We start from the raw sequence: 24650 nt of genomic DNA, 5'->3' as shown, positions 1-24650 counted from the left end.
GAGCTTAATTAAACAAGACTCATTTATATGTATAAGTTCAACTATTAGATCAAAGTTCAATGGATAAGATTCTATAAATTTAATTTTAATATATATTAATCTTAATTTTGTTAAATTTATTATTCGTTGGCCCTCTCGTGAGCCAGCTCAGTGTTCGCTCCATTAATAAACGAGCTCGAACACGAGCTGAATTTTCGCGATAATTTAAATGATCCACGTTTCGGTCTCGTATAAACAGCTCGCTCGTGTCGCTCGATTAACCCCTACTGATGGCATCCAATTCTTATAAATTCTGCAATTCTACACAAAAACCGAGAAGCACTGAGAAGCATATTTCGATACGCTTCTGCCGCACCATCGACTACTAGCATTAAATAGCATCAGAATCTTCCAGATTATGTTGTAATATTTTTCTAGAAGCTCTCATAATAGCAATGTAATGCGAAACTCAAGTTTAAGAATAGTTTATTACTAATAGGGAGGACAAATTGCAAATAATAATACCGGCAATATATTTAAATTTTTTTTAATCTTTTATAATATAAAAATAGTACTTTTAATCATCACATTACCAAAACTAGGCCGAAGCCTGATTGAGTTTAGGACGTGATTGTTAACACTCCCAGGTAATGGACGCGTTTCATTTAACACACCAGTAGTCTAAAACTCTCAATAAGTTATAAACAGTATTAACAAGCGACTAATGCTACTAGGCCAAAAACAAGTAGGTGTGTTATTTCAAGTTGGATCAGAAGCATATAACAACATGTTATTTCATTTTCTTATTGCAACCACAGAAATCATAACTCAACCGAATCAGTAAGACCTGCCTGACATGTTATCACGAACAAATCAAGCAAAAGGCAGCAGATTGTGTTTAAGCAGGTCGAGTTCAAACATCAGTCTCTCCGAAAATTAGCAGTTCCAACCATACTACTATAAGCCATCCTCATTTCAGAAAACCTACTTCAACTATTCAAAGCAATGAAAGAATACAATACTTCCAAGTTGAAAAAAAAAAAAAAAAAAAAAAAAAAAAAAAAAAAAATCAGTGGTAAATAAAGTCATATACTGCACAGCAAGATCAACAAGTCCATTAACATTGCCATAATCCATCCACTCTGTCAGGAAAATTTACTTCAAATATTTCCAAATATAAAAACAATACGCCCAGAGTTGAAGAGAACATACCTTAGTAGGAGCGACCGAGAATTCTATTTCGGTCTGATACAGGATGCAGAGGCCAATACAAATTCGGATCACCAGTGGATCGAGGATGTGACTTTATCCTGACCTATGAAATCATCAAATCAAACAACCAGTCCCGACCAAGTCATAAGAATGATTGAATCCCGGAAAGTCGAAAAAGAAATTGAGATGGAAGAAGGAAAAAAACAAGAAAAAAAAAAAAAAGAGGAAAAAAGTAGATGAAAGAAAAAAGAGGGCCAACAACGGCCGTTTACTGGTAACCATCCCAATTTGATATGGAGATCTAGTATATACAGGTTCCATATGATGCGACAAACAATTAGATGTAGATGATCAGAAGCGATATTAACATAGCAAAATTTGTTGTTGACAGAACAGATACACTAAACTTATACTATTGCATAGGTTTGACTAGGCTTGATGCATCAGATCTGCTTCGTTAATTTCACTGCCCGCGTCAAATGATCACACAAGACACCCAAAAGAATTACTGAACTTTGATACATGTTTTGTACTATAAAGGTTACAACATTTTTTCAGCATCACCTTACCGATTCAGAACCTACACTTAATTCAGGATCTTTCTATTTCTACTCCTACAGAAAGAACACTTTAATTTATTTCTATGCGACTATCTCTATGCAATCTCTCATAATAAGAACTAGCTCACACTTTACACTTTCCAGCATGCCTTACTCATCGTCTTCCTCGACATCAGCATTACCACCTGATTTTCCTCTCATTTCTTCGTCACTCTCACCAGAGTTTTCTTTATATCCTGCTGGGCTGGACTCCAGCGGTCTTTGTGATGGCTCATCCTCTTCATCAGATTCTGACCATGCCCGCCTCTTCCGATTAATTGCCGACGACGGCTCACCCTGAAAAAGATTATAATACAGTAAGAGGAAATATGAAACAAAGTACACAATCCTATAATTTTATATAAAACAACTATTAGCTCACATTATATAAAAAAAATAAAAAATCTATAAGACCCATTTTTGATGAATAAACAAGGTTAACAATAAAAAAAAACCAGAATAGGCCTGCTGTGCTTTTTAGCAGCCCTTTTGCTTCTAATGTTTTTAACCATCCATCTTTTAGATGGATGGTTTAGATTGAAGCCCAACATTGCCTCCTCCGCCAGCTCCACACCATCCACCCCACTATTCCCAACGTCGCCTCCGCTCCCTCTCCTCCTCCTGTTCCTCACATGTCTAATTCAAGCAAGATTCTTTGCCAAACCAAGAGCTATCATATTTTTTTTTCCTCACTGTTGCTCTAATGTCAACTAAGTTCCTTAATATAACTGGATGAATTTAACAGATGCTAATCTGACAATAGAAAAGAAAATGTTTCGACATGGTCTGATCATACAGTCACCAACGGTGCTCCCAATATAGAATGCCTCTCACTGCATGGTTAACTGGGGAAGAACAAAGGGGAGATACTTACACTTACACATATACTCATGCAACCATTATATATATAGAGACCCTTGAAAGTAGAAACAGTTAAGGAAAGTGCAATTTACCATGTCATCCTCAACATCTGAATCTTCAAGGCCAGCAGCAGCAAGATGGTCCTGTGCTTTCTCCGCCTCTTCATCCTGATCATTCACCATGTTATTCGCATCTTCTTCGTCTGGTTCCTCACGCTCATCCTCCATGTAATCGGCTTCTTCCTCCTCCTCGTAGCGGGCCCTTGTCTTATCCTTCTTTCTCCTCCTGCTACCACCACCTCTTCTTCTCTTCCTTTCTCCACCACCCTCTTCGTCCTCATTCCTCAACCTGTCCTTACGTTTACTCCCAAAATTGGTGCTGGATGTTTTCCATTGTTCCTGACGACCACACAAATTAAAAACATTAATAGTTATTAAAAAAAAAAGAAATATTTCAATATGCATGAATTTTTAACAGTTTTCTCATTTTTGGAGCATCGCGATCTTTCTTTCTCTTCCACAATAACTTAAATCCTATGCATTAAACAATGAAGTTTTCTTTGAGAGATTAAGGTAGCATGAATGGGAATTTAAGCAACATATTGAACAAGATAATAAAACAGCTGCTAAACTGTATCGACAGTAACTGAAAAAAAAACATTAAAAAATAAAAACTCCGCCAAGAAAAGCATAGGTGGGCCATGCTTGATGGCTTTTTTTTTTGGTTATGCAGATTAGGGTAAAAAAGGGAAAAGTTCACAAATATTTTTTACTAAAAATATCATTAGTTACACAATAGACACAAACCAAAAAGCACAGCCAATCTGAAAGATTACATAATAGACCATCGTAAAAACTGTTGTAGCAACTTCTCTTATGCTGATATAGTATTTTACCCAAGGATTTTAAGTGCTGTGGCACGTGATCATGCGTAGCACTTGCCAGCATGCATGCATGCATGGTGCGTGTCGTGTTGTGCCATGCTGATATGTATTGTTTACAAAAATGCATGTGTGCTAACACAATTATGACATGAAATATATATTTTCTTTAGCACCATTGTATCTTAATTGCCTATTGTGTAAATTATCAAACCTTTAGCACTTTATTAATGTAAATACATGTTAATTTCAAAGAAACGAGGGTTTTGTGCCACGCCATCGACACGGCGTGTATCGTGCCGAACGATTGGTACAGACCATGCCAATGGGCATTTATATCTTAGCTTTTACCCAAAAAAAGTAGCCTAATGCGAACACAGTTCCAGTGCCACAACAAGGAATTACTTAGGCAAGGATTTCTGTGCTGGTTGGCATTGTCGGACATGGTGAGCACATTCTCCTATGCCTACCGTAGCAATATGCCCACGCCACCTGTGCCGACATATAAAAGAGGGTTTATGCCTAAGTGTTCAAGAGTACTCTGCCATGCCAATGGCACCGCGGCACGACAATCGTTGCTATGAGGATTACTAATAACTCCACTCTTATGTATGGTGTAATGAATCAAGATAGCTAAAAATGTTTGAACTCAAAACTAGAAGGCAAATTTGTATATTGCTAAAGAATAGGTCCGAAGGAGAAAGAAGATAATAGATTTAACAAGGTTATGTTCCGTAAATATTAAATAATGATGATCTCTTTTGCTGAAGAACTAATGAATACTAGCAAGTGACACCAACGACACATGAATTTGAAATTATCAATTTATAGTTTTGTAGATTTTGATTATTCATAAATTTAGCAATATTTATTTAAGAAAATTAGTTTATTCGATCTCTATCCTTGGAAATCCAACATCTCACCTTCCTATTTCCATAGTTCAGTTGTTAACATTAAATTTTAGCTCCCACTTTCAAGGAAAAACCAATAAAAAGGAACTTCCTTTAGTCCTAATCTTTTCTATTTTATTAGTATCGTCCAATAATAGCTTATATACAATAATTATTAGTTATAAATTTAATATAATTTTAATTCTTTATATTAATATAAACTGAAGCTTTGAGCCTTGGCAACATTCACTCATTTTCAAATCTTCAAATATACGTGCACCATCTAACAATTTTTTCAATTTCTCAGCTTGATATTTTTAATATGCAAGTATGAATTAGTAGTCATAAAATAATATTCATCAATATTTGTTGCATTTTTGAATTAAAGGTATAAATAACAAAAGCTATTTATGGAATATACTGCAATTAATTAGTCTAAAATAAGGAATCCACTTCTGAATCTGTTGATGTATACATAGTTTCACAATTCAATAATTGCATGCCCAAAACAATAACAAACTTGAGGTATGTATATGGAAAGTACATAATAACTTATGCATTTATAAAATTTCATCTACACGTATTACATATATTTTAAACTATATCAATTCATATAATACATATATTAATCCTCTAAAAACTATCAAAATATAAAAAAGAAAAATAATTGTAGTAAATATATCTTTGTTCTATTTTAAATCACATAAAAAATAAACTATTTAATATGAAATATCATTTATATGGAGTAGAAGACCAAATCAACCCAATCAAATTAAATTCATGACTAACACAAAATTCAATACACTTCCATAAATAACGCTTTCGACGACTAATTATGATCTGTTCAAAACAAAATAAAGTATGGAAACACAATTTGGAAATAAAAAAGAACATTTTCTTTCCAGATGGGAGCTGAGGCCTGATGTTTTGAAGATCTCCTTGGATTCCACTTTGCCCATAGGGCTAGTCCAAGTCAGTTTAAAGAAAAAGGAAAATAAAAGGATGATCTCAGATGACTCCTTTTATATCATACTGTACTTGTCAATTTGCATACCTGCTATCTGCTTATGAGCCAGAAAGTCCTACATCCTATGGAATTGAATGCTAAGGGTCACTCCTGCATTTTTAACCGTTTTGAAACATATCTCCTCATATAAAGAACAATAAATATCACAATATGTGTCAGGTTTTTTATTTATAGATGATTGATCAATGATCATAAAAACTGAAAACACAATAAACTGGATCTCAATCTGATATAAAGAAGATCAAAAGTCAATAGGTAGTCAAAGAATTAGTTTCATCCTTAATGATCCTAATTAGTTACAAAAAGATATAATGTTGCTACTTGTCATGGAAGTATTTCTTTTATTACACACAGAAGTAAATGATAATTTCTTTTAATACACATGAAGAAAATGTTACGTCTAATATCAAATATGTAAGAAAACGACTCTTTTACTAAACATTAGATTTGTACCCGCATGATGCACGAGCATGTTTATAATGATAACAAAAAGTAGATAGCAAACACTATCCCCTAATATCAATAGCATTCTAGTTTCTATCTCTCTCCATATATGCACACATCAACCCCATTTGCCCTCTTAGGGTGCGTTTGGTTCGGGTTATCCTGACAGGATTACAGACAATCCTACCAGGATTACTGCGTTTTATTCATCCGGTATATAATCTGTTCGATATTGCAGCATTACAAAAGATGTAAGATTATACCGAAAATATTACCAAGGGGGAGGGTGTGTATCTTAGATTACTGAAAGCGGCTAATCTTGCATGTTATATAAAATTATAAATTTACCCCTCCAACTCCCGAAACCCTTTCAATATGTCATTTTAAACATTTTAATTTAAAATTTTGAATTGTCAACTTTTAAATTTTGAATTTTAATTTTCAAAAAATTTCAAATTTTAATTTAAATTTAAAACTTAAATTCAAATTTCAAATTTCAACATTCAACTTTTAAATTTAAATTAAAAATTTAAAATTTTAAAATTTTAAAATTCAAATTGTTATTTTAAATTCTTAATTTAAATTAAATTTATATTTAAATTCTAGATTTAATTTAGAAATTTCATATTTATATTTAAATAAAAATTAAATTATATTTTGTTCAAATTTAAAATTTAAATTTAAAAACTTAAATTATTTAAAATAAAATTTAGAAAAAAAATATTATTTGTAAACAATAAAAAAGGTTCGCCAAATATACTAAGGGCAATTTTGGAACTAGACTTATTACTTTATTTCAGATACTGATATCTTTTATAGCTAAACCAAATATAGTAATCTTATAAACACTGCAATCCAACATTACATTACTACATTAAATCAAACGCACTAATGCAGCATCAGTAGTAATCTCATTTAGAAATCCAAGATATTTGGATATATCGAAATACTCTGTAATATTAAATAACTCGAACCAAATGCGCCCTTATAGTAATGGATTGTTATAAATTCTGAATATGCAAAAACTGCTCCATTTGTTTTCTTATTACATATTAAAGAATATCCGGAAGGTTATAAATTGTTACAAAAGTTAAACAAATGCAGGTTGTATACCCCATTTGGCTTCTTATGATATATTATAAGTTAAATATTGCCTGAGCAACTGAATTTAGGTAAATACTTATAGGAGTCAAAATCAACATTCAAAGAAGAAAATGCATTTCCTCAAAAAACATAAGGCGACATTTAAATTGTGAGACTCATCTATAGACACATTCTGCAAACAAGAAACTCGTCGCCACCATTCATCACATGCAATAGTGCTTAATTGCATATGCTAATTGCTAAGTTCAATAAATGTAAAAATTTGATCTTGTATCTAATGTCCTGACTTCCTTAATAGTTTCGATAAAATTTTTTCAATAAAGCCTCATTTAGGGTAACAAATCAAGTGAGAAAAAATAAACATGGTCAGAAATTCTAACCTTTATACGCTCGAAGTGTTCTTCCTGTTGCATGACTTGTTTTAGCTCATCCTCTTGCTTTCTCCTCTCCAACTGTTTCAACACACAAATTTTTATCAGATGATGTGCAGTCTGATTCTAGAATCCAGGAATGTCAGCATGCAATTACAAAGATATATACACATATATACACTTGCACAATTCACCATTTGCAAAATTTGAATTTCCATTACTGAAAAAAAAAAACCCTTATCATTATTTTGGGACATGCAATTCACAGAAGGTAGTTTTACATAAGAAAAAAGTACTTAAAAACAGGCAATTTTTGAAAGTGTGAACTTTCAGAATATACAGAAACTCGGATGATTCTGCAGGGATGCATATGTAAATATCTCAATCATAATTCTGCTAAAATCATCAATCTATATATCACCCCATATAATAGCTTAAGTTTGGGGATCATCACGGAAGTTAATTTCGTACATGTAAAAGTTTGTTCATAGGGTATGCACTTGTAAGGAAGAAGCTTTGTTTTTAAAAAAAGAGTATATTTGAAGAGTTAAGTTTTTGCAGAGATATATGTAAATATCTCAACAACAAATGCATCAAATATTGTGATTAACCATGGCAATTACCTGAAATTTCCTCTGTTCTTCAGCCTTGCGGCGAGCTTCCTCTGCCAAGGATACCTGGCGTGCAAGTTCCAACCTCTGCCGATTCTGCTGTTCCTCGCGCTCAGCTGCCTCACAATGGACCTTAGCAGCATCAAGTAAATGCTTGCAGTATTCCACATGGGTTTCAATTTTCTTTTCGTCGAACCCATGAGAGTGGTAAGCTGAAGCTGAAGACAACTGGCTAAAAACGCGAACAGCATTTTTCAATTCTGTGACTGTTGATCGAACCTACAGTTAGGAAATATATGATCACAGAGAGAGAGAGAGAGTCAAACAAAAAGAACAGAAGAAAAAAAAATGAGCATTTTATCGTAACAGCAGGAGAAAATAGCACAAATGTCCTCGAACTCGCAAAATAAACTGCAGCACTGCTGCGCAAAATTAAAATTTATGCTCTAGTATTACACCAAGATTGAAAAAGAACATTTAACACTTGAAGTTAGATGTTTAAAAATTCTATCAGAAGAAAATAAAACTAAATAAAATTAATCTGAACAGCTAATATGTAACTTTGAGCCTAAAATGATGCAAATAATGAACATGTAGCACTAACTGACCTCATCAGCAGTCCTCTTTGTCTTTTGTAGTGTTGATGCTGAGAACTTCTGCATTGCTACACCCGCATCAAACCGGAGTGTATAATTCGATGGTGCCAAATGGATGGCTCTTAGTAGAGTCTTTTTACAGTCTTGCCATTGTTCAGCCTCATAATGAGTCCGGGATAAATATAAAAGAATTTGTGTGTCTGTGTTGTAGTAGAATTTTCTCAAGCAGTTTTGATACTGCAGAAGAGCATGTCACCAAAGTACAGGTTGCATCAGAAAAAAAAATTCTTGAAAGAGGTATTCAACTCCGGAGATGAATCAAATAAAAGAACTTTCAGGCGCAAAAACTAGGAAAAGAAAAGAAGAGGGGGAAAAAAAAGAGCTTATAAGTGATTAACTTGCCATTTTAACAGCCAAGGCAAAATGACCTTGAGCAAAATAGATATGAGCTAAATTGACCCAAACATCAGGCATCTGAACAAAAATGCTTCCTGCTGCAGCTTCTTGAACCTGTATTCAAAACAGAACCGGTCTCTAGACGAGCAAGTAAAATGAGAAGAGAAACTTACAATTTATATTTCTGCAAGAATATCCATTTACACACAGATAATTACATACCCCTCTAAAATCTGAATTTTCACGACACTTGAAAAACATGATTCTGATATGTATGGCCTTCGATTGAAAAAATGCCCTTTGCAGAAAGTACAAAACCAACTTCGCACAATGAATTGGATGAACCACTTATTTAAAATAAAGATAGTATTGCAAGAAACTGCAGTTTCAAGTGCTGTATACGAGAATCCAAATTTAAAGAGGGATAGAAATTAAGAAACCAAATTTGTAATAGGTGATTTTGCAGGGATATAAATTAAGAAGCCCCACCAACAAATAGCCAAAGCTGACCTGTGTAAATATGTCCTTGGAAACATCAAACTGGCCTTTCTCGGCTAACACAATTCCCGCACCATTGGCGGCATACATATTTCCATGGTGCTCTGTCAGAACCTGCATGGTGTTCAAAGGCTCAAAGAAGCTGAAGAAGATGAACCTCAAAGCTAAAATAATTCTAAAAAGATTATATGACGTGCAGCAAAAAGGTAATTCCAGACGACTAAGGGACCTAGTAGTAGTAGGAGCTTATAGATATAAAACACAGCTCTAGAAGAGGCTTAGGAATTAGTCTACGGCTAATATAATTTTGTCTTCTTGAAAATACTTATTTGTTGAGACTCCAGGAAAGGGATCATAGCAAATCTCAAAACCAGTTATAAGTGCTCTTGCAGCTGAAAATAGCAGCAGAGAATAAAAATTTAATGATCATGGAGAATGAATTTTGAATGAGTCATCTCCCTTAATATAACTAGGCCACAACATTGCATTTATGTAACTAGAAAAGCTTTGTAGGAAGTGCAAAAGGATTCCAAAAAAGAAGATAATTCTAGGAAAGAAGGGAACCAAGTTTTTAAATAACCATAAGACAACAATGAAACTATATTGTTTTGCAGGCAATCAATCTGAAGTGAGGACATGATGCAAGTACGACTGAGACAAACCGTACTTTTGTATACAGTTCTTTGGCTTTTTCCAGATGTGTAGCTTCCAATTTTTGACCTTTTTTGTCAGGCCGTAGAGCTGCAAAGTAGTTCCAGTTCCCCTACAAATTTAAGACAAACAATCAACTAACTTCTGGAGTTCAACCAAGAATTATTAAATCAGATAGACTTCTTTGAAGAATAATTTAAGCAAATAGAATTTTGAAAAAAGAGAAACAGAAACAGAGGATCATGGAAGAATGACAAGAAGAAATGCACAGACATATAACTGAAGGAGTCCACGATCTAATTGATACATTGATCAGGCTTGCAGTGAGCACAAAGTTCATCAAATTATTTATAGGAGACAGTTACAGATATGCACCTGCAAATGATCTGTCTACACACGCACATGCGCACTCAAAATTGGCATATATCTTCTGGAAAAGCATATTATCTTCCTTACACTGCCTAATAAAAAAGCCCCTCCAAAGAAACAGAGGAAACAGCATTTTCGAGTAGCATCTCAATGAAAAATACATATGTGCAGGATTATTTCAGGGCCACATATGCCAAATCCCCTAATGTTAATTATCCTGAGAAAGCAGAAATTTCTATTTCTGCAATATGCTGAACTCAACACCAAAGATTAAAGTGCCCATCGGCACGGGCTATATCTACCGTGTCGTCTCATGCCAGCAAGATATCGGTACGATATAGCCCCCGTGCTCTCAAAACCCTCCATTCTTGAAATTAGTAAGTAATTTTCCCAATAAAATTCGAAAAATTTGATAAAAATGCATAATAAATAATTGGCAATTTTTGTTGCTAAAAACCATAGATATTTCATGGCATTACGTGTCGGCACACATATATTTTTTGTAACTGGCACTCATCGATACGGTCCGGCACGCACCGTGCCCCCGTGCCGATGGCCCCAACTCAAAACCCTCTATTCTTGAAATTAGTAAGTAATTTTCTCAATAAAATTCGAAAAATTTGATAAAAATGCATAATAAATAATTCGCATATTTTGTGGCTAAAAAATATAAATATTTCTCATGGCATTACGTGTCGGCACACATATATTTTTTGTGACCGGCGCTCATCGACACAGTCCGGCACGCACCATGCCGTTCCATGCCAACAAGTTTCCGGCATGACCCCGTGCAACGGCACTTAAATCCTTGCTCAACACATTGTTATCACATCTAGCATTTTAAAAGTGAAGCATTAGACACCAAAATNGATGGCCCCAACTCAAAACCCTCTATTCTTGAAATTAGTAAGTAATTTTCTCAATAAAATTCGAAAAATTTGATAAAAATGCATAATAAATAATTGGCATATTTTGTGGGCATTACGTGTCAGCACACATATATTTTTTGTGACCGGCGCTCGTCGACACAGTCCGGCACGCACCATGCCGTTCCATGCCAACAAGTTTCCGGCACGACCCCGTGCAACGGCTCTTAAATCCTTGCTCAACACATTGTTATCACATCTAGCATTTTAAAAGTGAAGCATTAGACACCAATATAAATATGTAGTTAACAGGGGCGTCGACGATCAGAATAGTAAAATACCAATGCAAGAGTGGCATATGAATCTTTTCCATCAGTCGCATCTTTGGCAGCACGGAAACTCTCTTTTGCCTTAAGCCAGTCATCATCATTAAGTTCAAGACTACCAAGCATAGACAATGCATTGGGGCATTTATCATCTACTTTCAAGGCATCACCTATCTACGACAAGTAAGAGAATCAATTAGATTTCAAAAATATACAAAGGAATGAATATATGGTTTGTATATATTGGCATACCAATTCTATGCTCAATTGAATATTGTTCTGTGCTTTTGCCATAGCAGCAAGCCTCAGATAGGCATCAATATAGTCGGGATACTGAACACAAAATAATACATGTAAGAGTGAAATATATTTTAGAATAAATAACCCCACTCAGAAAAAATAAATAAATAAATAAAACTGTTTGGATCCCCTCTTTGCCACTGCTGTCTCTACTAAAATATATGAAGCACTGGATACAAAAATATTTTTTTCTAAGTTACTAAAATTTACAATCTGGCTAGCCCTAAAGTTTACGCAGATTTTAAATTCATACTCGTAGCTACAGTTATAACAATGCAGCACTTGAGTTCGTCCCATGTAACAACTACCCATTAAATCACTTCTTTAATCAATTGTCTAAAAAAAAGAGTGCACATTAGCAACATCATTAAACCTTTCCTCTCCTTTTTTTTATTTGGAGACCTTGAGGATGGAATTGAAACAAAGATCAAACTTTAGGAACAAAACTGAAACCAAGATCAAACTTCAAGGTGAAAAAGGGGAACTTTGAGGATGAAATTGAAATCGATGTCAAATCTCAAGGGCTAAATTGTTATAACTGGAATTTTAGTGATAAAAATAAAACCAGGTCAGACTCGAAGCCTAAATAATAATACTTCTAAACAAAGATTCAAGTGTCGTGACATGGGGTCGTGCTGAGAACTTGCATGGTATGGCATAATGTGAGCCATGCCAATGTGTGTTAGTCACAGAAGTAACTATGTGCCGACACACTATAACATGAAATATTTATTTTCTTTGCCACTAATATATTCTAATTATTTATTATATATCTTTATAAAATCTTTTGCACTTTATTAAGATAACGACTCGCTAGTTTCAAACATAAGAGGATGTTAAGCCATGCCATTGGCTTGGCGGTCATATCGTGCACAGTGGCCACAGCCAGCATGCATAGTAGGCATGGCCGGCGCAGTTAAAACCTTGCTTCTAAAAGACAACAATGCCTGGACACATGCACTGCATAGAGACAGAGAAAAGAAATACACCTTAAATAAAATAAGGCGGTAGAAAAGGCTTGCTTTTTCTGAGTCATGTAGCTGTTCCAGTAATCTAGCATAATTAAAAAGTGAAGTGACTTTATCCCAAGGCAGTTCCAATGTTATACCATCTTCTTCGAGCTGTTGGAATAGGCTTAAGTCTCTATACTGCACAGAGTAGAGAGTAGAATCTACTTTTGAAGTATCTATTTTCCCATTCAAGATAGAAAGCCAAATTCCTTCCCCTAACGCCTCCTTAAAGGTCTGCTCAGCTACCTGAAAGAGCAAAATTGCCAAGTTAATTAAATCTTAGCTATATTATTAGTAGATAATAATGGATAAGAGAAATTTTGCCCTTGAACAAAAGAGAATCAAATAAACCAAATAATAAACTCTACTTCATTATTAAGGAAGTTATTTTCTTAATAAAGAATTCAGTAAGCTATAATAAACTCTTTACAAACCTCAAAATCACCCTTCTCAAAGTAGAGAACACCTATATTGTTCAGCAACTCTATGGGGACGTCTTCACCTCCCTTCTTAATAAGATTGTATGCCTGTTATATGATGTTGAACTTATCAGTTACAGTAAGAAAATAGATTTTCAGTTGGCAGAACCCAATAAAGAAATATAATGTTGTCGATTCTCCCTGTAGGACTACATCATCAGATATTATAGTTTAGCAAAACATACAGTTTTCAAAGCATCCAAAGCAGCACTTGCATCAGATGATATAAGCAGTTCACCAAGCTCCAAAAATGCCTACATCAAGTTGTGATAACATAAAATATCCATCAATGAAGACATTCAACATTATAAAATCATGTACTGTGATTTGCTCCAAGGGTGATTCTTTATGTATGATAGTTAAAGTGTTATAATAGCAAGTGATGAATTCCAAGAATATATTATAGAACCAATATGCTCAAAGAGAGTGAATTTTTACAAATTTAAGCTTCCCTAAATTCCAATCTACCCTAGAATATCAATTATTTGTATTTCTCTAATAAATATTTCTCTCTCATTTTCTATATTATTATTTATTTCTCCTTGCTTATACGGAGCGAGTATTGAACGATGGGATAACAAATTCTACAGCGAGACCAAAAATTCCAAGATCTATAATGAGAGAAATGAACATTGAATTAAATCTTGAAAACCGTCATGCAAAGATTGTACTTACACAAAAAAATTGAAAAAGAAAAACAAAACAAAACAAAATTAAAGATTTTACCTGAGAATCTTTTGGGTCAATTCGTGCAGCTTTCCTAAAAGTTTCTATGGCCTTGTCCATCTGACCAAGCTGAGAATATATGTGTCCTACAGCCTTTAAAGAAGGGGGGGAAAAAAGGCTAATTACATGCATTGCCTATATCAGTTCGAAGAGGGGAAAATAAATAACCAAAAAAAGCAATCGGAACTCAGGAGTTGGGCATATTCTTCAACTAGGTATACTTTTTAACTAACCCACCTTCAGGCTTTCGCAATTTTCTGGGTGTACCTCCAATACTTTTTCAAAGCTTGACAGTGCACTTCTGAAATCTCGTAACTTCAATTGGACTTGTCCCAACCCTTCTCCAAAAGATAGCATATCATTCATCAATATGATAATACAAAAGGCCAATTAGTATTATATTCCATTATGCTACTTGCTGTGTCAGCTTGAGTGGCCGACTTCATTGTCACTACTAAAAAACTTTTAAAACGCTCTTCTTGTTTTTCTCAATTTAGCATACTGCTGTACATCCAAGAAGAAAAGTATTAATGTAAACTACAATTGAATCTCCATACATAAGTCATGTAGTTAAATAAAGAAATATGCTAGAAGTAATACTGGTTGATAATTCAAACTCCATTTCCTTTGTGACAATCATTCAATTGTATCTAGTACAAATCTTTACGATACAATTCTATAGAACAATCTAAATAAGTCATGGCAAATCCACTTTCTTTGCATGGTGTACAACTACAGAAATACATCACTACATAAAAAGAAGTACATTAAACAAAAGCAATATTTAGCCATCTCATTGGCAACAACACTCAGGTCAAATACCCGCTTTCTACTTCGGAAGAACAATCCAAACTATTAAAGCAAAACTAAAAGCGCAAGTAAAAGATGATGCAAAATGACTTTGTATCTACTTTGTCAAAATACTGCAAAGAAATTACATAATCACTCACCATAATAAGGCAAAACAAAGTCTTGTGGTTTACTGATTTCATTGACAGATGCCATGTAGTATCGACCAGCCTTCTCAAAATCCCTCTACATTTGCAATTTTAAGAAAGAGTGTAATCAGAATGCAAAAAGAATTTTAAGCACTTGTCTTGCCAGGCTTCTAGAGCAGCTTTTCTACTTTGAAAAGCAGAAGCTTCTAAAATCAGGTAGTTTACTAACAAGTGTGAAGATTTTTACCATGGTGGAAAGCTAAAATCAGTGGCTAGACCCGTTAGGGCTTGCTTTTGCTTCCGCTTTCAAGTGCAATTACCTATAATAGAGTGCCGGGCAAGCAGAAAAGACAGAACCTTCTGCTGTAGCAGGAAGCAGAAATTGGATTTTAGGGCACAAAACCAGAAGCTCAATATGGAGCTTCTAATTCTGCTGCAAAAGGAAGCTGCTGAGGGGATTTTAAACTAGAGCTTATCCTAAATCCTAATAAGATTTCTCAAGTAGCACTTCATCAAACAATACCACAACCTAAAACAATACCACAACCTACAGCAGGTCTAAATGGGCTCGAAATTCTGAAGGCCCAAAAGCAGCAGGCAATAAGCTACTTGGTGATTCATATGTAAACAGCACATCTGCATAAGCTCCAAAAAAGGCCAAGCAGGCCCTAAGATAAAGAAACACAGTTGAAGAGCATGACATCAAAACCAATGTTAAAATACACAATTTACGGTTCCTGTCATAAAATAATAACTGTGTTTTACCTTGCTGTGGTATGATCTGGCCAAGTTGTAGTAAGAATGTGCTTTCATTATAGGATTATTGCTCACAGCCAGAGCAGTTTCAGTCAACTGCTCTACCAGAAAATGCTGACCAGTGAAAAAGAAGTGATTTGCCAGATGGTTCAATGCCATTGGACAGTACGGATATATTTCAAAAGCTTTTTGCATTTTCTCCATTCCTCTACGAATCCCAGCAGCTATACAGACGTAACATGAAAGAAAATAAGACATCATATGGATGATTTTGTGACAGAAAATATTTGTTATTAATGAATATAAGGCTTTATTTGGTAAATACATTACCTTCATTTGTTTGCAGATCCATGACTGCAAGGGCCACCAAAGCTTCAACATTTTCTGGGTCTAACTGTACAATTTTATCATGAAGGACAAGGATATTAGCATAATCTAGGATTATATCAGCAAATTACTTATTTGACACCACAGTATTAAAAATTACCTGTAAAACTCGTTGAAAGGCCTGTCGAGCTCTATCATACTGGCCAAGTCTGTAACGACAGAAACCAATACCAAGCCTCACAGCTGGAGGGCCATTAGGGTATGCTCGCAGTGCTCTCTGACGAGTTAAAACATAAGTTAACGATGCATCGTGCTCGTTTTCTGTTAACTAAAGATTTATCCTTCAAAATAATAAGAATATTATTGAACCTTATAAAACTCTAGAGAGTTCTTATACTCCTGAGCTTTTTTATATTGATCTTCGTTTTCCCCTTTATTGAAATGAACACAAGCCTGCAGCCATAAAAGAAGAAACTCAGCAAACATATAAGAAGACTGTTGTATTCTATATAGTAAAAGAGTAGGCAAAAAAAAGACGGATTGACACAGCCACCTATACTATGTGTAAGAGCTCGGCTTAAGATAAGAAAATCATAATTAAATCATTCAGGAGAACCAAAAGATTAATAGAAAACAATAATGAAACAATTTCAGGTAAAAGGCCTTTCAACTCACAAAACTCCATCAGAGGAAAGATTGCATTGCAACTTTCTAGAACAAATTGTGAAAAAAAGAGAATCAAGAGAATTACTTTTAGGAATTCCTCATCAAGCACATTTTCGCTTAAAATGATATATATTAGTAGTCGGATGTGGACAATCAAGCGCCTTTATAGCATTTGGGAGTTTAAGGCATATAAGATATACTTGTCGAGAAACACCACAGAAATTTTATGACTCAAGAAAAGCATGAAGGACTTAGAAGTAGATGACAGAAATTTAAACAAGTTAAGAGAAATACAAACAACTAGAAGCATATGCACTGGATTAGTAATGCCACAAGTAAATAATATCGACTAATAATCATTGATATTGGTGACAAGAAATACAATGTTTTTCTTTCCAAAACCAGAACAAGGGAAGAGGACAACGTGAAGGCACTAACCACTTTCTGTGTTACTTCATTTACTATCAACTTAACCACATGATATTAGAAAACTGGTAATCAACTATTATTAATTTGCAGGTTCCTCCCTTTACCTTTCTTCCCTTCACCAAACTCCTTCCGGCCAGTAGTTGTTATATAATTTGCTATTAGTTGTTACATAATTTGCCTCAGTAACAAACTTATATGTTGAGAAATGAGGAAGAAGAGAAAATCTTTGTGATCATGATCACCCAAGCTTTTATTGATAATATGAAGTTGGGTGAGCACAAGTCAAGATTGAAAGGATGACCAACAATGAAAACAAAAAAATTATCGCATAGAAAGATTGAACAGAAGATAAACTTCTTGTTGTGTATAAAACAAACTTCACTTTCTGTGTCCTTCCCCTACTTTCCCTTGATTTTCTTTATGACTTACATCTGGAGTTCAATAACCAGTTCAAGAATTTCTTGTGCATCTTTCTGATATTACAGTAACTCAGCAAGAGATGCTAATTGAATATAAGCACAACAGGAACTACCTAAAAAATAATTTTAAAGAACTCAAATTACTCTGCAAGAAAGAAAAAAAAATACCAGCAGGGTTACAACACTCAAATGCAACTGTTGAAGTGCAGTTGCAAAGTTGGCAAAGAAATGGAAAAACCAGCGTTGTTGGGTCTAATACAGTTACATCTGAAGTGTTTTGCAAGGCAGTTTTCCATGATCTTTATCAACAGCACAAAAACTAGGTCACAACTGAAAATTAGGCCGTCTATTCAAGATCACATGTATACCATAAGAAGGAATGAGCAAAAGCTGACTACACATATTCAAATACAAAACTAAGATAAACATAGTACGGTCATGTTATTACTAGAAAATAGATGGGATAGAGCTTGGTGATTATGCTTATTAACTGTAAATGTTGGCCAACCGATTGAATATCGATAAAAGACCAGCTACTTCGTCTTGAAAGATTTTGATGTCCTTAGAAATAGCATTAAGGCTCTGATGCATTAAAAATACACAATACAATACGAATATGTTATGCTTAGCAAAGCATCAAAAATATCATTCCTAGGAAAGGTACCTGACCAAGAAGAGCAGGAACGTTGTTTGGGTCATCGTCCAAAACAATTTTGAATGCATTGAATGCCTGTTGATATTCACCTTTGGCGACACAAAGCTGACCTGAAGAACAAGTTTAATGGATTATCCACATCATAAATGGCCAAGCCTTTTGACCTTTACCACATAATGTGATTAAAAATAAGAAGGCATTAACAAAACATCAAATTAGGAATCTTCATGTAAAGCTTATCCAAAGCAGAATAACATTGGCCTGTAAGTCATTTACATTAAAACAATTGATGTTAAAGCACCAGATATCAAACAATAAATATTAATAAGCACAGCACAAAAACCAAAGGCTAGCCCTTGAAATGGAACCCTAGTTGACTTTCTTCTTAGTCCATTCATCCAAGTTTCAGTGTTCTTAATCATTCATGCGCAAAGAGTTCACAAGTATTCAACCGATGCCATGAAAAACTCTCTCTTACGAGTCTTACCGTGTTAGATTGATATTAACTCAACCTTCTCATTAAGGAAATTACATATGTGGCATTCTTGCATCGTTTTGGTCAGATGGAGATGAGATTATTAGAAGAAAGTATGGCTGATTAAAATTGAAGCATATATAGATAAGATTTCTCTTAGGATAATATCAGCTTGAAATTGGATTAGGTTTTTTTATCAATAATACAAGTTTGTAACTTATCTACCATTTTGCACATGATTTTGAATAATATCATAGAGGCAGGATTTTTGATAGCAATGTTCTTTACCCAGGCGTTAGCATCTTTCATCTTCTTTTCGGTTTTTGTTGACACAGTACAATAATCATAACAAATAACAAATAATAATAATTATTCAAATAATCCCCTATTAGTCTTCTCTTGAATTTAGATTTCTATACTGCATTGTTGACTCTAATTCTATAGTCTTAAACTAATGCATTAGTATTAATTGCTAGTTCAAAATGTCTATGATATGCCAGAGCCAATGAGCACAAACCTATCCAATTATCACTCCAAAATAGAGTGATTTTACCATTCCCCACTAGAACTTCAAAGCCAACCTTTAGAATCTCCGAGTCTAACAACACCCCTCTCCAAATATCACATTTCTCAACTTATTTCTGCAGTACCTTTGTAGAATGTATCACGTTCCTCTTAATCAGCTTATTGCTATCTCTTTCAAAGCCATCCTCATTCACTTACGGAGTAAATATTCTTGAGTTCCGTAATGTATTTCACACAAAGGTCTCCATTATTTTTATCAATTTAGACTTTACCCTAACTTATCAAGGAGTATCCCCTTCTTCTCCAAATGACATGAGAGAAGTACAAAAGAGATTACAAAACCAATCAAGGATTGCCCTTGCCGCCCATGCCGCCTGTGCCATAATGTGCCGAAGCTGTGCCAGCACATGGCACAAGGGCAAGCCGACACCGTATCAACACAATCATTCTTCTGAGTTTTCACTTTTTACAGGTCTTTTTTGGAGTTTTTTAAGGTGAACAGTTTTAGAAAGATTTTCCACCAACATTTGTTGCAATTAATGAGTTCAATTGCATATGAGATCGTCTTTTAGGGGGTGTTTGGTTCTACATGAAGCTGTGGAAATCTATTTTCAAAGGAAAAGAGTTTTCGGTGGTAAGACCTTGCTTGTTTGGTTGGAAGGAAAGGGAATTCAAATTTTATTTAACAATTTTCTTAATATATCATTTTATTATTTGAAAAATAAAGACATATTCACCTTCTATCATGCATTTTATGTTAAAATATATTATTCTACAAAAACTAATTTAATTCTACATATTATATATATTATATGTTATATTTATAGTAAAATATGTCATATAATTTAATTTATATGAAGATTTAATAAATACTAAAATAATTAAATAAATAGTATAAATTAGAAAAGTGAAATATTACTGGGGCCCATTACATATTAGCCACCATATTAGGAGCATTAGTGAGCCTGGTCTACAAGTTTTAAACATTCCATTATGGTCCACGCGAATTATTCGTGTGTGGACCTCATGCACCACACATTCCTCTCCACCAAAGTTGATAGTTTTCATTCTTCGCTTGTTTCTAGAGGAAAATGAAAACACCGTCTTCCACAGCGGAAAAGGTTTTACGATGAACCAAATGAGCCAAAAATCATTTTCAAGCCGAAAACCATTTTCGGGCAAATTTTACAGTAAACCAAACACCCTCTTGGTGAAAAAAATACAAAAAAGACTTCCCCAATTTTTTTTATCATTTTAGATGTAGTGAATTTGCCTATGTAGTGTTTTCTATAAATTTCTACTTGTGACTTTAGTTTTTCTTTCATGCATATATTTTCATAATATATAAAACGATTTTGTTTAGTTATTAAGATTTTATGACTCTATTTTTACTAAATTGTGCGAGATATATCACTTGAGCCATTTTTGTAGATATTAAAGATACAAAAACAATCTAAAAAGCTCATTTATTATGAAACTTGATTTAAAAAAATGTACCAATGCGTGCCAATATACCAGTGGCATCCCACTAGCATGGGCAGCATGCCGACACTGGCACACCCTGCGCCAGTGGTATGCGCCATGCCAATGGCGCGTGCCATGCCAGTGGCACAACAAGGACCATTTTGTTAGTCGAACTAAAGATGTAGCTTTCCTCATTGCCGGAAAAAAGTCCATGACCATCAGAACCATAAAAAAAAAAAAAAAAAGAAATTGCAGCCATAGGAATTAATTTTGTGGCGTGGCAGCATTCAACAAAAACTACATTGACTGACATAAAAACACAAAAGGATATTACAAATTGAAGAAATGATTTGCTATTTCCATGGTATTAATTATTATATATCATTGTTTGAAAAGGCGCACCTGAGGCGCGCGCTCGGTGCCTAGGCGCACGCCTCAGCGCCTCAACAATAGCAAGGCGCAGCGCTATTGCTAAGGGGCGTGCCTTAGGCGCGCCTCGCGCCTTGCCTGAGGCGCGCGCCTCGCAATATTTAAGTTTTCAAGGATTTTTTATTCAAGTTATCGGGTTTTGAATTTGCATATTATACTTTAACCCAATAAGATATTTAAAAATATTAAAAGAAATCCAAAAAATTCAAGTTTTTGAATTGTCGGGTTTTGAATTTGCATCTTATACTTTAAACCGGATAAGATACTTAAAAAATCTTGAAAGAAACCCAAAAAATCCCTAAAAAAATCAACAGCTCGCCCCGTTCTCTCCGTCTCTCGTTCTCCCACATCCTCTCCCTGTCGAGCATCCAACAGTAGCTGTGCTAGCAATAGGAAACAACGACAGCAAACCAGCGGTGCCCAAAACAAGCAACTAGCAGCAACGGTGATAGGAAAACAAGAAGCAGCAGCAGCAGCGAAAACTATGGCAGCGTCAGCAAGAACATTAAATTAAACTATATGAATGTGTTTTCTTTACTTTTTTATGGTTATTTTGGGGTTTTCAATGTAGAACATCAAATTAAACTATACTCAGTAAATGTGTGCCTCGCCTTCTTAAGGCGCACGCCTCGCACTGCGCCTCGCGCCTAGGCTCCAGAAAAGTCTTGCGCCTCGCGCCTTTTCAAACACTGTTATATATGCTTGCTCTTTGATAAGAGTCACTGATTTTGGAAAAATCAACTAGTCTAACAAAACATATTTTCCAAATAAGAATTCCAAAAGACCATAGTCACAAACAAGAGACTCAAGAACAACAATGTTTATGAAGAGAAAAACCTTTTCCGATCCAAGTAGAAGGCTCGAGGGGATCAATTCTTGAAGCTCTATTGTAGTACTGAATTGCCGAAGTGAAATTCTTGTTTTGATTCGGATCAATCTTTCCCAAGTAAGTGTCAATCTTTCCCAAGTAAGTGTAGTAGGCTCCCAAAGCATTTAGGATAGCGATTCGCTCATACTTGACATCAGCATAGTACTCATCAATTTCTGCAGCTCAAACAAAGAACTCACTCAATTACAGATAATTTCATCAGTTGATTCACTTTGACCAGTAAAGAAAATCAGTGTAAAGAAATGAGAATATACAATACTTTTCTAAACTACATAAAGCCAATACATTAAATGCATGCCATTATCAAAATATCTACCAATTATTATAAAAAAAAAAAGAGTTTAAAAAAACCTGGGCTTGACCCTTCCTCCAAGATCTGCTGAAATTGTTCTGTCTTTCCTTGCTTGAAGTATTCTCTCTGAACAAACAACAACACAGAGTGCAAATAAGACAACGTGTGCAAAGCAATATACAATTCAAAAGACAGTAATCATATTCAACTTAGTCAAGAAAGAAAACAATTTCTCCAATGAACTTCAAAGGAAAAGCTTATTGTCACACCCACCAGATAATTAAATAGTAGCTTCCACGCCCCACCACAACTTACTCACCAAACCAAGACTTCCAGATGGGACACAAATTAAACAAAGATTAAGCTGTTGTTAAGCAGTTGCAGCGCACGCAAAACCAAGCATATAGAAAGATGTATGAAGGGGCTGCTATTGGTTTTATTAATCCTCAGAAATGTAACCAAGAAGTTGCAAACAAACAACTTCTAATCAAACTAATACGTTGAATCACCCTATTTTGAATTTCAACAAAAATAGAAAAACTACTATGGATAATGGGAACTTTAAATTGTAAAGATGTTACAAAAAATTTTGTTCATGCACATTTATACAAAATGGCAATACCTGATTGGGTGCTAGTATACATGGAATACAATACATAGAAGAATTTCTCCTTTTTTGAAGGCAATTGTTGATTTAAGAAGCAGAAGCAGAGTCATATAGACACTTACTATGCCAAGAGCTACTGACAGGGGACAAATTACACAAAGCATTAAACTATCTTAAGCAGTGGTAGGGCAAAACCTACCATATATTGGTTTCACTAATCATTGAATATAACCAAGAAGTCACAAAAAATGAGTTATTGATCCTCCTGACCCTAATTAGCAGGGAAAAACCTAGCACCGAGGATTGCCCACACTGCTCCCATGCCACCCAAGCCATACCATGCTGAGGTCATGCCTTCATGTGTCACAGGGTCGTACAAACACCACATCAACAGAATAATATTTTTTATAGGCTTTTTGTGGGTATTTTTAAGTTTCTTTTAGATGGAAGTTTTTGAAAGGCTTTTCCATACTTTAAATAAGTAGATCTTGTAATCTAGTAACAATCGGAGCAATTAGCAAGTTCCATTACATAATAAGATCAACTTTTGCTAAGGAAAATACAAAAAAAAGATTTTTCCCAAGTTTCTTTATCATTTTAGATCTAGTGAATTTATCCATGATAATTTCCTATATACTTTTACTCAATTATGACTTTAGTTGGTTTTCATGCATACAATTTCATAACATATGTGAAATTTTTTTTTTTCAGTTATTGAAATTTGCATGACTCTATCCTTACCAAATTGTGCAAGATATGATACCCGAGCCATTTTTATAGCCATTAGATATGTTAGAATACTCGAAAAATCTAATTTTCATGAAATTTAATTTAAAAAAAAAAAACTGTGTCCAACATGCATTGATTCTATCCATCCTTCATTGATATAACCAAAGAATCCACAAACAAATGAGTTCTTGATCCTCCAAACCCTAAACCTAAACCTAATTTTTTAGCACTAAACTAAAACAGAGATTACGAGAGAGATCTAGCGAGGGGGAAGGATTACAGCAATGATGAGCCAGAGATGAAGCGGCGCTTGCTCCGCCTTGAGAATGTCGAGGATGTCTGTGGCGTCGCGGGGGAGCTGGTCGAGCGCCACCCGCACCTCCTCCTCCGAGTTCTGCACCGGTATGTACACGCTCGCCATCGTCTTCCTCCGAGCTCCAAACCCTAACGAAACCCTAGTTTCGGAGCTCGCGGAACCCCGACGCTAGGGTTCTGGCGCTTGGCCCCCTTTCCCGAGCACCCTTTGGGGTTCTTGGCCTCGGCGTTTTTGCTGGGGAAAAATATATTTTGGCAAGAAGAGTGAGTATGTTCGGAAAGAGCGATGCTATTGGCGTCCACAAAGTGAGATGTACCAAGCGCAACGCTATTGGTACATATTACTCTCACTTCATTAAAAACCATTAATTCTTTACTTATCATATTTAATTAGTATTTTTTTTATTTTTACATAAAAATTATTACAATTTTTATAAAATTTTAGAATGGAGAGTGTAAAATGTACACACTCTTTGAAAATGTATAAATAGAATGTCTCATTTAAAAAATTCTTTACTATTTTTATAAAAGAAGAGAGAG

General features: G+C 34.7%; 1 protein-coding gene across 2 annotated transcripts; it reads right to left on the bottom strand.

Annotated features, from left to right (window-relative positions):
• On the bottom strand, positions 1459 to 24420 carry LOC109707530 (protein CTR9 homolog). 2 transcript variants are annotated; one of them, XM_020228850.1, is made up of 24 exons: positions 24076 to 24420; positions 22519 to 22585; positions 22116 to 22322; positions 18395 to 18495; positions 16586 to 16669; positions 16377 to 16493; positions 16220 to 16283; positions 15899 to 16113; positions 15146 to 15230; positions 14433 to 14533; positions 14196 to 14288; positions 13655 to 13723; positions 13425 to 13517; positions 12970 to 13236; positions 11933 to 12013; positions 11696 to 11854; positions 10136 to 10231; positions 9481 to 9582; positions 8977 to 9084; positions 8587 to 8811; positions 7991 to 8257; positions 7377 to 7448; positions 2744 to 3049; positions 1459 to 2087 (listed from the first exon to the last, which is right to left on the bottom strand). In XM_020228850.1, the coding sequence occupies exons 1-24, from the start codon at positions 24214 to 24216 to the stop codon at positions 1902 to 1904; spliced, it is 3306 nt and encodes a 1101-aa protein (XP_020084439.1). In that variant the 5' UTR covers positions 24217 to 24420; the 3' UTR covers positions 1459 to 1901. The 2 variants fall into 2 exon arrangements, with proteins under 2 accessions (XP_020084439.1, XP_020084440.1); XM_020228851.1 differs by lacking the exons at positions 11696 to 11854; positions 11933 to 12013.

The sequence above is a fragment of the Ananas comosus genome, linkage group 3, assembly GCF_001540865.1.
Source record: "Ananas comosus cultivar F153 linkage group 3, ASM154086v1, whole genome shotgun sequence".
Taxonomy (NCBI): Eukaryota; Viridiplantae; Streptophyta; class Magnoliopsida; order Poales; family Bromeliaceae; genus Ananas; species Ananas comosus.
This window is presented reverse-complemented; position numbering and strand designations above follow the sequence as displayed.

Excerpts from the sequence above, each read along its gene's own strand:
- LOC109707530 (XM_020228850.1), bottom strand. The coding sequence starts at position 24,216 with ATGGCGAGCGTGTACATACCGGTGCAGAACTCGGAGGAGGAGGTGCGG. Across the intron at positions 22,323-22,518 it reads GGAGGAAGGGTCAAGCCCAG|AAATTGATGAGTACTATGCT; the intron begins GTTTTTTTAAAC and ends TTTGAGCTGCAG. Across the intron at positions 8,258-8,586 it reads CAAAGAGGACTGCTGATGAG|GTTCGATCAACAGTCACAGA; the intron begins GTCAGTTAGTGC and ends TCCTAACTGTAG.